Raw genomic sequence first — 16,568 nt, forward strand, 5'->3', positions numbered from 1 at the left:
AAGATGAGAAGCCACATGGTGTCTACTTTACAGAGCAGATACAAGGCTATCCAAGTATTTAATCGCAGTAAATCATTTTCCTGTGTGAACTCGAGGTTATATGAGCCAAATGTCAACAGCGGGGCAGATAATGCGCACATAAATTCAAGAAGTATACAAATCAGCACTAAATCAATGTAATCATTTACTCGGTTGGACAAAGAGAGTAAACATACCTGCGCAAGATTTTTTTACTAGCCTGTGTTTTATTGTAAAATGTACAGCTGCAGAATGGTCGTAGATCAGAAGTGTCATTTCATAGTGTAATCATTGCATGTAATCTGAACTGATTTACTGTGACCTTACAGTCCATTAACATTACGCTGAGGTTGTCATTCGAGGCTGTACTATTTGATTGATCGTAAGGCTGATGGATCACTTTGTAAACACCCATCGCTTAGCCAACAGCGTCACGTTGCAGACCAGATGTAAAACAAGGACGCATTTTGCAGCTTCCTCGACGAAAGCAGGGGTTTTGTGTGTCTGGTCCATGTGAGAAACCAAGATAGCATGTGTGATTGAACATGTGCGTCATGACGTTCCACAGTGGTTAAAGGTGAGAGTCAGCGAGCACGAGGGCCCGATGTGACCAAGCGTGATGTGGGCAGAGACCTCACCTTAGGGGGGTCCCTGACTTGGAGACAGGGGGAGTTGGCAGAGAGGTGACGAAACAGGTGATGAAGAAAAGGTGTGAGGAGGAGGAGGAGGGATGTGTGCATGTGAACACATCCTGTAAGGTGACCTGGTGCTCTGGCAGGGCCAGGTGGACAGGAATGTGCTGTTGTGTGTGGATGGGATCCTCCCTTGAGCGCCCCTGCCTGCCCACCGTCACCCCACACTAGCAGGCTATTTATATTGCACTGTGGGAAAATAACAGCCACGGCAGTGTCATCTGGGTTCTGTAAGGTTTATACTCTCCACCCACACACACACATAACACCACCACATTTCCCAGATCCCTCAGTCGCAAACAACTTGAGGACAAATTAAATCATATGGCATATAAACCTTACGCATGGGCATTATCACTCTGTACTCTCAATTATCCTCAAGCCACCCTAAAACAGGATTCAGCTGTATTCACTACGCAATCAATGATTTGACTTTGATTTATCGAATGTATTTATTTATGCAAGTTGCTAAGCCAGAAACACAAGGCAAGACCGCAGTTTATAGTGCCTTCAAGTAATACTGGGGCTGATGAGGACAGGATTTTAAATAAATACATGGACGTTCATTCACGCATGAAAAATTCTGATTTGCAGAGAACAAACATTCTTCAGTCATCTGAAACCGTGCCTTCAGGCTGAATATGGTTCCACATTCTGTTGTAGGGAGCAAATATGGAGCTAAAATAAAGTTGTAAATTAATATATATTGAGGAGTGTAAACACGCTGCAAGTCAAAAAGATTAAACACTTGGCGCAGCCCAAAAAAATGTTGCCACAAAAGACCAATTTAAATTGCATTTTGAGTTATCTCTATAGTTTGGTGTTAGTTGAGGCTGACTCATCGAACCCATAGTTCAGTAAGGAGATCACAGATAGTATGATGAATGTAATTTAAAGTGGGGAAACTTTTGACCAAATTTTGGCCGCAGCACCTTTGCATTTGGTGAGATTAACCCGAAATGACCATATGACTCTGGTGTGACCTAAACCTTAATTATTTTGCAACCACAAGCCTTGAACATTGTTTTTATGGTGAAAAAAAACCTAAAAACTAAAAACAACCTAGATTGGACACTTGTGGTTGTTGTTAACCGCTTTAAGGGTGGAGGTATGTTTGAATGGTGGGACTTGGTGGGACCTGAGGTTAACACCATGACCTCCTGCCAGCTCCCACCCAAGGTCGCCTCAATCGTTCGCTACACATACGTAATGGGACCAACATTTGAGTACAGATGTATGCACACGAATGAACTTGTGCGTGCATGGACTGCGACACATAAACACCCACAAATACTGACACGCACATTTAGACCCTCTGTCATCATGGTCTGGTCCCTGAGGCCCAAGGGTGCTATAGGTCAAAGTAATCTGCCACAGTCCACAATGTTTACCCCATGGACGGGATGGGAATACCAGGGACATGATAGATGATAGACAAAGATCATAAAACACAGGGTGATTGGTTTAGTTTTATTTTGTCATTAAAGAAGATATATGTAACCAAAGCTGTAGCCATGGAGTCAACAGACCCCTCTATCAAAATGTAAATCTTGAAAATTCATTTCCTGCCACTTTATCAATACGTAAAGGAAACTTATTATGCTCATTTTCAGGTTCATAATTCAATGTTGGGTTACTACTACTACTACTAGAATAGGTTTACATGCTTTAATGCTCAAAAAAGTCAGTTTCCTCATACTGTCCAGTGCTGCAGCAGTGTATCCCCCCTCTGTCTGAAATGCTCTTGTAAGAGAATACCCAGTCTGCTCTGATTGGTCAGCTCACATACACCTGAGCCAGCCCTGCTGACCAGCTGTGCCAAATCAATTCTTACGTGCCAAACTACCTGCTAGGCATGAATTATACAAATGATGCACATTTAGATGAAGGAAACAGACAGAGCAGTGTTTGATGGTGATTGTACCTGCTCACAGCAGTCGAGCAACAGCTTCTGCTGGGGAACAACAACACCTCTTGGACAAACCACATGCAGAACTGCAGTAAACTGCAATACAATATAAATATTTCAGACAGTGGTGTGTGATTGTCTTTTGTAGCATAGCATTTCTTATGCATATTTGAATGTAGGGGGTGATGTGCCCCCCTGACATATATTATGATTACGGCCCTGTATATAACACACTTACCCAAATCCAATGAAACATGTAAGGAACAAATTCTCCACCTGTTTTTAGTCCAACATCATCCGGCGATCGATCTGTACAACATCTCTCCCTGGTCGAGCCTCTTCCAGTAATCGTTTCGCATTTTCCCCATGCTCAATTCATAACATGTGTGCAGAGAATGTTTTTCACCACATATTTGCGTGTTTCACTCACACACTGGAAGTTGTAGAGAGTGTAAAGTGAGTGTGCTCGGCATATCTTCCAGGGTTAATTGTATCATAAATTCACAAGCTGCTAAAAGACAGGCATGGCTGGAATTCACACTTGAGCCCTCGCTTTCTCACAGACACAACTCAGCATTGTGTGTGTGTGTGTGTGTGTGTGTGTGTGTGTGTGTGTGTGTGTGTGTGTGTGTGTGTGTGTGTGTGTGTGTCAGATATCACACTATTAATAAACCAACAATGTTATCTGCTTGAAGAAATGGAGAGATAAATAGGTAACGCTGGCAAGTGAGAGAAAAGAATTTAGCCCTGACTGCTCAATACATTTAAATATTAATCTGGGACATTCCCAGAACTTCAATAACTACAGTTAAATACATCACAGGTGTGATGTGACCCAGACATTGACTCATGGCTCCGTTCAAAGCCAGTGTGACATACTTAAATGTGTGTGAATGTCTCTTGTTCCTCCTCTTTCTTATTTTCTCTCGCATTTCTCTCTTCCCACTCTATATCCTGTTTCTGTGTGTGGCATTGTCTTCTTACACACCTAAAAGGCCACTCTAGCGCCCAGTATGAGACGTGGGTATATATAAGCAGTCCTGGGGAAAAAGGATAATTTATAACACCAGTTTTATGACAGAGTTAAAGGTCTGCTCTTCTTTAAATAGACTCGTGCAGTATTATGACGGAGAGGTGTGAGGGGTCATCATTGGTCTACGCTGAGGTGATAAAGAGTACATGAAGTGCGGAGCAGGTCCGGGCCCGCAGAAAACACTCCACACTGACCCCCCCTGTGAGAAGTTCCCAGTTCCCAGGACCCGGTGTGTACGTTTGGGGGGCAATAACTCACCAGGTCCCTTGACTTCCTCTTTCGGCCTTCTGCGTTTTATGACCCCTCTCCTCTGCCATACAGCTGCTGTCTCCGCAGCTTCCCTTTGCTGTGATTGGATTAGAGGGAAGAGGATGAAGGAGAAGAGACAGGGGAACCAGCTGGGATGAGGTGGGAAGCAGGTTTGATATGAGATGGAACAGGTTTTGAGCGTGGACAGTAGAAATGACAAGATTCCCAACAACAACTTCCCTTAGGCCACACCTCACTCTGCCTTCCCACCAAACTATAACATGTATAGTGGGAAATCAGTGGTTTGATAATCACATTAAATTAATGGTTGTTTTTCACTTTATTATGTATTATTTCTATGTGATGACTGAAAGAAATGAGAACAGGGATTCAGAGGTTCTTTACCTTTTTAAAGCTCTGTTCTTTCTCTTGTAATCAAAAGCCTCCACACTTAAATCGCTGGGCCAAAAATTGACCATATTTGGGTCATTGTGGCACCAACTCAACAAGGATGGCAGTGTTAGTCAATTTAGTCTATTTTTAAATCTCTGGAACAGCCTCAGAGATCCGGTAGTAATGTTTTCTAAATAAACTAAGGTTGCCAACTGTTTTGATCTCTTTCTAAAGTTACACTGATTGTTGATAATAAGCATATCCTATGTAGTTTTGAATGTTATGTGCAGTGTTCTGTGCATTTACAGTTTTAAGGTGAAACTTCTGCTTGAACAACCCATTGTACTAGGTGAGATTAACCTAGTATTGCATCTGTGCTATACTGACCCATAGTGGGTTAACATCAGCTTTTAACTAATTGATTTTGAAAGTGTCTTTTTATCTTTTCTTCTCTGTGACATCCTGTCACAGATTGATCTACTCGGGGCAGATAGGGTTGTCAAAGCGCAGTGAGTCAGACTTCTCACAAACAAGTCTACAGTGTCGCCTCCCATTAATGACATCATATCTGTACTGAAGTTCAGTGGGCACACTGTTGAACCATCAATGAATTTGCATCCGAGCAAGTCATCTGCTCGTGTCGAAGTGACTGAAACTCTCTTGCCATGTGTGAATTTGCATGCTCGACTGTTCTGCTGACTATGAGACAAAGTGGCTGAGGGTGAAGGTGAAGGTCAAGGTCACGTTGTTTTAATGTCCTGTTTCTTTAAGATTACACAAGACGCAGAAGAAGCTGAGTGTGGGTGTACAATCCTGTGGTTGTTTTTGTATCTGTGACAGGAAATTTAATCAAGATAGGGTAATATGAGTTGGCAACAGCCACGTTTCTTTGTTGTTGAAAACTGATAGACGCGCAGACGGCGCTTCAACCTTTCTAATCGTCTAGGTTTGTGAGTGCGTCTGTGTGTGCTTGAATCAGGCTGTGTGTGTTTAGTACATGCGCCGTATTCTTGACCCCTGATCACACAAAGTATTTTAATCCAATCAGCTTCGTTTTCACATGACTGTCACACACTCGCTGCTGCTATGGTAACCTGCAGAGGAAGGAGAGAAAGTGGCGAAGTGAGAGAGGCCAGGCGTGTTGTCCTCTCTTTAATCACTGTGACATTTACACACACACTCATGGATTTTACACTCAGGTTTCTCTTCCTTGTTTCTGACTGCACAAAGATTTTGTAAGAACGAGAAATCTGTCAGTGTTTAAAGTGGATACATGCAGGAAATTCAAGGGTTCTTACTGTTCTGTGTTTGGAAAGTCAACTTTAAATAGTCTAAATGTAGAGAGTGCAGTGTCACACAGGATTACAGAGGTACAAACAACTATAACAAGAAAGTATATATAAAGGAACGTTTGCAAGACGCATCTCTTCAGGTTGAAAGTTATTAAGAGGAACAAGATCACAAAGAAAGATAACTTTTATCATAACTGACACCAAACTCACGAGTAACTGCTTCCCTTGAGAGGTGAAAAGGTTAGCCTGTGCCCTGTGGTTTTGCTTTTGGCATGCTACCCTCTGCTGCTTCTCATTTTTTCTCTGACATTTCCTGTTCTATATCAAGCTGAAGAATCAGACTGCTGCTCTGTAAAGTACTAGTACTTCTAAAAACTTCTCCTCTTTCTCCTAGCCCCAAAGGCTGCAGCCTATATTTTTCAATCTTTGAAAAACTAACCTACGATTTGGAGCTCCGCTAGCAGGAGGCAGCTGTCAGCAGCAGAAGTTGCAAGTCAGGGAGATTTTTGAGCCTCATTTTCTCAACTGTATCGTTTCAACAGTGAGGAAAGCACTCTACCTGCTGGTCAAGAGTGGGATCACCGGGCTTGAAATAGCATGAGGGTAAAGTTTAAGTATTCCTGGAAAATACTTAAAGACACGGTGGCTGTGGAGGTGACACCAACTGCCAGAAAGTTTTTCCACTGAAACCTTTCGTAGATGTGAAAGGACATATTTTCATCAAAACCATCATATCAGTAAAAATAATATGATAATACTACAACCGAGAGCGCCCACTGAGTCACTTCTGAGTTTCCCTCTCAGAAGTTTGGGTTGACTGTGAGTTTCTTGGTGTATGTTTCTCCCCATTTTAATTATGAAGACTAATTTTCCTGGAAGCCTTTTGCATTTTACTAAGACGGTAACAGGAAAACCTGTCTTTAAGGTTAACTCTCACGCTCGCACCTCCTCGAACATCCACTGTACCTACATTTTATATATGATATATTTTGTATTGTATATTGTTTTTATGTTTTTTTTTCTAAATCACACATGTGCCTATCATTATCATTGTTAAGTACAATCTAAGCACGCTGTGTATACTGTATATAGTCATGTTTATATGCGTACACCGTACATAACCACCAACTTAATGTATATCCTGTAATCTATAAGCCTTCATCAACCATTCAATATTTATTCCAGCTCTCTTTGTGCGCTGCACACTTGCACTATTACTACTCTTATTAACAATATACAGGAACAGTTCTGACCTGTACAGTACAACCAGTATAAACCATGGGTGCCCAAACTTTTTCCCTTGCAGGGCCAAAATAGAAACTTCATAGTGAACACCTATTGTTTTGTTACAAACTGTTTTGCGAAATGGTGCCATACGGAAGCCCTGAGGGGCAACCGGCGAAAAAGAAGAAGAAATTCGGCAAGCAAGTGTGATGTAAATATTTTTTCTCTTCTATGTTTCTGACTTAGGAACCAGAGAAATCCTGGATAATCTTTCCAAGTTCCTTTTCCACTTGCCCCTCAGGGGCTTCTGTAGTACTAGGATTCAAAGTCCCCTTCATTTCCTGACTTCCTGCACAAAGTGTGCCCTCTCTGTTCAGATTAGAAAAAATACATAGTTAAACAGTATACACAGCAATTCATATTATTGTATATCATATTATGTTGGCCCGTGGGCCTCACTTTGGTCAGCCCTGACATAAACTCTTTTTTGTTGCCCTTTATATGTAATGAGGCATCTATACTTTAACCTACTTGTATGTACATTATAGTTTAATGTCAACCTACCTCTGTTCAGCTCTGTTGTCCTTGATTTAAGCTGTCCATCTATTTCTTTCTCCCTGTAAGTTGTTCATGTAACCGTAACACTGAGTGCAACGTCAAACTTCAAACAGTGTACATGTACCGAATGACAATGCATGACAGTGTAAAAAACTCACCAACTTCTATGTTGCGAAAGCAAGTTAGAAGAAAGTGAGAAAATGGCACTCGATAACCTTATCTTACATTTTAATTGTCTAAGAACAGGATCATTACGATCTTGAGGTCCATCTTCAGTCCTGAGTGTGTATTCTGCATGGATGGCTGAACCTACAGTGAGAATTTCTGTCATTCTTTATAATGCAAGCATTGTCTGAGCTCCTGATAATCATCAGTTCCTGTGACAGACAGGAGGCGGTTTTTGTGCAAATGATTTTATTCATTGATAGCAGACAGAACAGAAAAAGAGAAGGTGTCCTCTCCAGCCGCGAACAGACGTTGGCTGAACGACACACCTGTGACTCTCAGCTTCACTTTCAAATTGAGTCTACATATGTAAACTTTGTACAAAATAAAAAGGACCAGACAGGTTTTTTTCTTCTTTTTTTTTGAATGCCTGCCAACAGAAATGTGCTGGTCCACAAAGTCAAGGTGTAAGAGAGCATAAAGGGAACGTGGACACACTCAGTTGAGGTCAAGTTAGGGACTGTACGAAAATTATGAGGGTAGGGAGCGGGTTTGAATCTCATGTTTCAGTTTTTACACTTTTCTTTGGGGCCCTTCCCTTTGGAAAAAAACTGCATTCAGAATTTAAGATCAGGTCTGAGATTACAGATATAATCTAACATAAACCTTAAAGAAGCATATTTGTAAGAATTGTATCAAATTCATACAAATAGGAGGCAGTATATCATACTAACCTGTTCATACTTCAGACTTATAGCTAGTTGTCTGTGATGGAAGAAAATAAAACAGGGACAGTCCTTAAAAAAAAAAAAAAACTCACAAGGGATGGTTAGAATAAACTGTGAATAAAAAGTCAGACTACCCTTCACTTGAGCAATAAACATAAAAAAATTAAAAAACCATCACCCTCCTGTTTTTTCCTGACACCTCCCACATCCCAGATATTTTTGTACAGTCCCTTATTGGGTCACTAACATCGCATAATGGAAAAAAATCTGATAAATTAGACACGTGTGAAATGGCAATTTGGGATTCCAAAGGCTTCCATACAATATTAATTGTAATAATAATAATAATAATAATAATAATAATAATAATAGTTAAAAAAAAACAAACAGTTTACTTCAATTACTTTTCCTATGTTGTTGCTAAGCCTAATCACCTGCCTAAGAATGAATGCCGTGTCTCCCAAATATTCCTTAACTGTGGTACCTACTGTATGTTGTGCAGGCCCGTCAAGCCATTACTACTGTGATTATAATGTTAATGAATGCAGATACCCATATGAAGTGCTCAGGATAAATAAAGTTATGTGTTTTTTTGTTGCTTTTTTTGCTCTTTTCTGTATTATCAGACAGTTTACAAGATTTAATCAGTCCTGTTACAGTACAGTACAGCTTTGGAAAAGAAGACATAACAGGAAATTTCTCTTCATTTTTCCTCCAAACTTCACAACCAATCACCAACAATCGCCTTTGAAAACGAACGCAATCAGCACACACACGCACACACGCACACATTCACTCATTTCCTTTTAACCTATCTCCAGGGCAACTACTAGCGCATTACTGTTTAACTGTTAATAATAAAACTATGTATTATGACATCATTTATATTCAGATCACACATCCATGGACAGGCAAGAACAAAATGGGCGGTGGTACGTCTGCAAAGTCTCATTAAGAGCAGGGATCCTGTTTTTAGTCAAAGGTGACAGCTTTTCGTAGTGTCTGCAGACTCCGTGCAGCTCATTTTCCACTTCAATACCTCTTTCCTCTTCTCCCTCACTTTTTTTCTTTTTCTCTCAGAGCCACCAGAAGCGTACATAGACGATGAGCATGATGAAAAAGACACCGCCGGCTGCCAGCTTGGCATAGGTGGAGCGGGTGTTCAGGTACTTGGCGTCGCTCCTGTACTTCTTTGACAGGCTGGACAGGTTGCTTGCCTTGGAGTCCAGCGCTGCAGGGTGGAGCAACCGGGGGAAAGGGAACAGCAGCAAGAATAAAAAAGAGAGGAAGAAGAGACAGAAAAGGACAAAATCATTGGATCTGAGGAGCATCATATTATTCAGACAGACGGACTGCATTAGTTTGACCCGAAGAGATCTGAGATGACTTACCAGAGAGAGCCTCTCCTCTCTGCAGCACCTCCTCTATGTTAGCCACCATGATCCTCTGTACGTCCTGGAGCTCCGTGTTGATGCTGCCCAGATTCCTTCTCGCTCGGCTGTCAATGTACGACTTCTTGGTTTTTTGGATGTAGGTGTCTTGGGAAGGAGCAGCAGAAGAAATAAAAGCAGTTAATGGCAAATAATGCGGATGACTGTCAGCTCTTTAACAGTCCTGGTAGACCGTTTGACAAGTTCCCTTCACTGATACATTGAAATAAGTGATGTAATACAGTGCTTCCTCTGAAATTTTAATACAGCGGTGGTACTTTGGCCAGTAATTTTCTGTTTTGGACTGAGTTATGTTTAAAGTTAAGATGAAAATGTTTAGCACCATTGCTAGATGAATACTGAGGAAACACTGTAATAAACCAAAGGTGAAGATCCACTTAGTGCAGCGCAGCGTACAAGTTCGCTCTTACTGAGGTTGGACACGAGTGCCATTGCTTTTCATGGCACTGTAGCAGGAGACAAGAAAAGTTAGTCTAAACTTTAAAAATGTAAACTTCTAATTTGGAGCAAAATTGGCCTGAAGGCTCAGTTGTGATTTGCCAAAAAACTGCCAAAGAAAAGAAGGGATACGGTGGTGGGCCAGTGAGATGCTGCCCACAGCGACAAGACATCGGAGGCAGAGGCAGTGTTGCATGTTTTTTCTGTTTGTTTTTTTTTGTAAGAATTTTGAGCCTGAAAACAGACCAAACAATACCACTCTTTGAAACATTTTTTTTTTTTTTTTTTAGTGATGCATCGATCTACCATATTGGTGTCATGGTTGATACTAACCTCATTAAACGATTCAGGTGTTGGTCGGTTACAGCAGATCTACGTTACATGATGTTATCTATGTTTGTGCTGTCGCTTTCCTTCCTCCCTGGTTTTGACTGACATTTTTAAGTTACCTTACATACGAATTATCCCAATGAGTTCTACAAAATGTATTACACAAATTTTAAATTTGGGGGAGAGAGAGAAAAAAACACAGCTCACCCATATCAGACTTTAACTAAGGTGCTGGAGCTGGAAACTGTAAAACTAAAAAGGTAAAAAGCATCCACAGACTCAAATCTGTGCAAAGGTCTGTTTAATGTATGAGCTTTAGAGCCATTAACAGGTAGCAAGCCACACAAGTTCAACTGATTGACATACAGTAAGTGTTTTACATAAAGGCTAATGGTGATCTTTTGTACTGCTTCATTCAACTGCTACCTGTTCATGGCTTGAAAAAAGCATATGACCAAAAGCTTGAAAATTAAAATTATTATTATATTAAATATATTTTTGCACAAGCTTCTTCTTACCAAATTCAATGAAGGAGTAGGGCCGGGACACTGTGGGGACCTTCTTTCCATGCTGCTCATGAAACTCTGCCTGAAGGTCTTCTAGGTAAGCGAAGGCCAGCTTCTTGGGAAAGCTGGCTTCGCACAGCACGAGGTAGCACACTCCTTTCTCTATAAAGTAGCTGCAAGGAGAGGACATTAAAATGTCATGAGTATCAAAACATAAACATGCAAGTCAGGGCTTCGCTCTTGCATAATTACTTCCAAACTGTCAAGAAAACATGATGGAAATGATTGAGTTATACTTTTATGTAAGTGAACGATGCCGCTGAGCTCATGTTCTTGGTCATACTCACTGAAATGCCATGGAACCAGCCTCTAAAGTGCAGCGTGTGGGACTCTGCTCATTGAGTTTCCTGAAGAGCTGCTTGGCTTGACTCTGATACTGCTGAAGGTCCCTACCCAACTAGATAGACAGAAACACAACACCATGTCACAACACGACTCACTGACATCTCACACACAAATATGGTGTTTGATCGGGGCAAGAAATTGACTTTTGTGTGCTGCATTTGCAGGAAGACTGACTTCAACGAATGTTCAAATTTGAATGTGTTTTTTTGCTATAATGCTAAGTATAAAAAGCAACCACCTACAGTCCAGATCTCATGCTTTTTTCCTTGACGTGTTAATTTCTTGCCCTTTAAAGTGTGCTGAAAATAAATAGTTGGCATAAAAGACCACAGACAGACTGAGTGGTGTGATGCTACATCTGAAGGCAAATGCTTTGAAAAAAAGAACAAATAGCAGCTCCAGCTGTTTGTGGTGAATTGTTTATGGTCAGCGTTTGGCTGATGGAAGGTGTTCATCTCTTGGGGTGTTGTTGACTCGAGCAAATGACTCTTTACAGCAACACTGTAGCATCACAGAGACATGTATGATGTTGAAGCACAGAGCAGAGGCACAACAAACCTTTTCACTTCCCTTTTTGAAAGCAAACAAGAGAGTGAGGGAAAGATGTTAGACTCCTGGTCAGTCATGCTCAAACATAATAAACAATGGCATCCATTTTTAACAGTTGTTGATATGTTAAGTTTATGTTTGTGTCCCAGGCAACATCTATTCTATCCAACACAGAACAGTTGAAGTCAGTAATGAGCGGGGAAACACTAACATTTGTGATGTCACTGGGATGCAAGTTAAGCTGAGTTGTCGCACCAGAATAAATCTTACATACAAAACAGTTGATAGAAATTTAACAATAAATCACGTGTTCAATCTGACTTAATACAGTCAGCATCGTCTCTGTGGGCCTGGCAATACCTTCACCTAAAGAAAAACCAGCCAGGCGGCAGGATGAGATGTTGGTAGTGAACGTTTCTGCAAACCACTGATACGTTCAGATTTGTGCACACGTGTCATAGGCTACGTACCATATTAACATTTCTGCAATATGTGTCCTGACTTTCATTTCAGGAGGTCAAGTGGACAGTGGTGCAGTTACAGGTGAGAACTAGTGACTGCAGGGAGAGGCTGTGTTTCAACATTTGTACGTGTGAAACCACTGGAAATTTTGGAGACCGTGGGAAAATTTTCGACAAAATACTGATATTTTTGATGAGAAGTCAGGACATCTCTAGCTGTGTTTGTTGCGACAACAACGTGTATTTTTGATGAGAAATCAGGACATCTCCGGCTGTCTTTGTGGTGAAAAAACAAACAAACAGGTATTTTAAGCCAAAACATGATCTTTACCGAACGAAATGTAAAGATGCAAAATGAAGACCTAAAAAAGCTTCTTTGGTTTGCAGAAACATACAACGCCAACATTCATTCTGGCCGATTGTGTTGAGAAAAACAAGATACTGGAGGCCGATATCGATATCTACAATACATCTGTCTGTATTCATTTTTTAAAAACATATAAAGACATTTTTGCCAAGAAGCAACTACGTTTGATTGTTAAAATTTTTTTTTTTTAAAAATGACAGCACAATATTTACAGAGCAGAACATTTCACAGTTGAAAAATAAACATGTCATTGACCTCTGGTGGACAAATTATGTAACAATCATATCTTTGACAAATTTTTCTGTACAATTTCCTATTAGTAATCAGCCTATATACATAAATACAGATATCTATATGAGAAGCTAAAATCTAAAATATATACCAGTCAGGCTCTAATATAAAATTTAATTTATTTTTATAATCAGGCGACTTATTTCTGGATCAAACCTTATAAAGGGCATATTTTGATGCTGCAACATAAAGACATGTCTGACTGAGGGCTGCAGATTTATCAGGTTATAGACGACATAACTAAACAGTTTTTTAACTAAAACGCTGTCGCTAAAATTAATGGTGACGTCGTACATAGCTCGAATAAGTAGGCACAGGACCTGAATAAGGTCAGAGTTAAAACACAGGAAGCCTGTTCCTGACAGGCTGAATAGGAGTGACTCAGTCATCTTGTGTAAATAACGACTGGCTCTGTGTACAGGTAGACAGGCCCACAGCAGGACTTCGTGTAAGCTAACGTGTCACTGCAGCGTTTGAACAACTTGGACGCATTTACAGCCCGCACTGATAACAGCTAGCGACCACAGAGGCACAAATAGCTAAATGTTTTAACCTGCTCGTCCTCCTGCATCGAGGCGGCTAACGGCAGCCCGTCAGCCAGCCGAGCGATCATCGTCAGCAGCACCATCTCTCCGCGATGTCCGGGGGTTTGTCCGCTGCCCAAGAAGTGTTACAGGTACCTGGGAGCAGTGTTTGACAGGCTGTGAACTGACAACACCACAGAGCTGATGCGCTGAGCTGGCCGGAAACGCTAGAGCTTTGTGCGTCACAGTTAAATATTTCCGTCCTCTCGCTGAGCGGAACTGAGTTAGCACAAACGGCAGTTCCGCGTTACTTGCAAAATGGAAATGTTTGTGTTACTTTTCGTGCTTTAGTTCATTTCCTAGTGCATTATTACGATAGACATCATGTGGAATTATTATGTAGCCTTTAATGAAACGCTATGGAAAGAAAATTCAACTGTTATGATAGTCGATTAATTGGTTGTAGTCATTTTTCAAGGAAAATGTCAAACGTTTGTTGGTTCCAGCTTCTTAAATGTAAGAATTTACTTATTTTCTTTGTCATTTTTGATAGTAAATGAAGAGCCTTTGGATCTAGTACTGTTGGTTAGACAAAATAAAAAGTCATTTTTGCTGTGGGAAAATTAACATGAGTAGTTTTCAACATCTTGTCACTTAATGATTAATCAATTAATCATGAAAATCAACCAACCAACCAATCAATCAATCAATCAATCAATCAATCAATCAATCAATCAATCAATCAATCGGAGGCTTTCAACCACATCTCATCTCTTGTTTCCATCCACTGGAGGAAGGCCATGAGATGCAACTGGACCACCAGGAAAAAACATTTTTTTTATTGTTCTTTATCTACTGATTAATAGTCATTATCAATAAATAAAAAAGTGTTTTTTCCTGGTGGTCCAGTTGCATCTCATGGCCTTCCTCCAGTTAAAATGTGGTTAAGTGAGTGAGTGTACAGATGGTTTTTAATTAGTTCTTCGATTTTTATTCAGGGGTATCGGGAAGCCTTGATATGAAAGTCTTGCCTTTTTATTGGTGTCAGATAAAAATATAATAACAAAAACAAAACATACTAAATTCTCACAGTTTCATTGTGAATGCAAAGCCAGACCTGTTTCCAGGAAACCTTTTCTATTTCCATTTTGCTCATTGCACAGAATGTGTCACTCTTGCACCTCCAACTCTTTATTGTCATGTACAAGGTGGAGCAACCAAAGATCAAATTAGTCGTAGATATACTGTATTTGTAGTTCAGGCTTTCTCTATGTAAAGGAGTCACTTTATCTAGCAGCAGGGGGCAGCATTGCTCACTTGGCAAGAGTCTTAGTAAGACAGGCATTACACACAACATCAAGGAAGAGTTTCACCTCTTCTTATGGTACTGAACTTATTTTATCCAAGCAAATTATGTTAGTTTCTGTTCAATTATTTGTCCCGTAATGCCTTGCAACTCTTCTCCAAACACATGCACACATATAATAAACAATGAAACTAATACACAACTAAGTCTGCACCAAACTGTGAGACAGCAGCAACTATAGGCTGATACTTTGCCACCATTGTGACAGTCTCCTCCTCTGAACTATGGTCGTGAGAGATGCAGAGACAAAGAACCAGTTCTCCAGACCTTTGTCGACCTCTCAGTCTTGTGGCTTGTGAGTGAGTCAGGTGGCGCATCCACAGGGAGTCACTGTCACAGTCTGCAGCCCCGACACGTCAGACACACACCAAGTGACCCCCGGCGCCTCCTGCCACACGGCATGTCTGCTGCCCGCCTGACATTTTATGGCTCGGCATGAGCTGAGAGGATTGAGATAAAAGACCCGAAGAGTGTATCCCTTCATCTATGGGTATTTAACACAAAACTAGCTTTTTTTTTGTGAGGTTGTACTATATTAGATTAGTTTTTCTTATCCACATACTAGATAATTCTAACCTATTTTGGTGTTTGAGGTGAAATGCAAAGGAAAGTGTCTCCAAAGGCAGCTGAGGATGAGAAGAGGAGGGATGGAAAGGACACCAGAACAATGTGAAACAGAGGTACAGAGGGGTATGAGAAGGCTCCATGGATAACATGGATAGAAAGAATAGTTAAAAGTGCTTTAAGTTTGACAGGAGACAAACTGCTCTAACCTCTACTATGGGGATGGATGTGGCTCATAAAAACACTGTTCCTTGTAAGGTACCCTGGCATTTTCTGTGAAATTACAATATACCATTGTCACTATAATGAGCGTTACTTGACACATACTATATACGCTGATGTTTCCTAACATTTGTATAGTAAGATAAGGTTGAGCAGTTTTTTCACCTTTAACACACACACACACACACACACACACACACACACACACACACACACACACAGGGCTATCAAAGGTAATATCAATTCAGCCTGAGGTGAAGGCTGCTGCAAACTGTCAATCAACTACTCACTCAACTGGTTTTGTATCCAAACGTTGTATTACAAAATTTTGCATCAACCCATAACAAAAATGGCTCGAACATGTCAAGGATGAGTAACAAGTGTAAAATGGAAGTGAGACGGTAAGCGGTTGTGTCTGTCATAGTGGTTGGCACAGCTTTTCACAAAGGAGAGGCGCTAGCGTGTGTGTGGTGCTCTTCTTTCTGCTATCTGTTTACATGCTGTTTCTGTGAATTAACTGCCTATTTGTGAACAGAGACGCAGATGTATTTAATGCAGTCACTATAATGCAAAACTTCACTTACAAATATGTTAGTTAGGGCCGTAATTGGAGCAGCAGCAGCTACATGCAGATTAGGAAGAGGACATGTCTAAAATTAAAAGGCGTTCAAACAGACTTTGGGTCCAACAGAATTTAAAACAAGTCTCAGTTTAATCAAGATTTAAGATGAATTAGTTAGTTAATCAAATAACGTTTGTCAATAACTGGCAGAGTTTGAGGTAATATGCAAACTCATATTGTCCAGGAAGTGCGAACATGTTATTACCTAAGA

General features: G+C 40.6%; 1 protein-coding gene across 1 annotated transcript; it reads right to left on the bottom strand.

Annotated features, from left to right (window-relative positions):
* Positions 1-7,765: 7,765 nt before the first annotated feature.
* Positions 7,766-13,815, bottom strand: sec22bb (SEC22 homolog B, vesicle trafficking protein b). The gene is made up of 5 exons (XM_084356115.1): positions 13,613-13,815; positions 11,334-11,443; positions 10,999-11,159; positions 9,653-9,799; positions 7,766-9,492 (listed from the first exon to the last, which is right to left on the bottom strand). Exons 1-5 carry the CDS (start codon positions 13,685-13,687, stop codon positions 9,338-9,340), a joined length of 648 nt encoding a protein of 215 aa, XP_084212241.1. The 5' UTR covers positions 13,688-13,815; the 3' UTR covers positions 7,766-9,337.
* Positions 13,816-16,568: the final 2,753 nt, after the last annotated feature.

Source organism: Pagrus pagrus, assembly GCF_965226575.1.
Source record: "Pagrus pagrus genome assembly, chromosome: 6".
NCBI lineage: Eukaryota > Metazoa > Chordata > Actinopteri > Spariformes > Sparidae > Pagrus > Pagrus pagrus.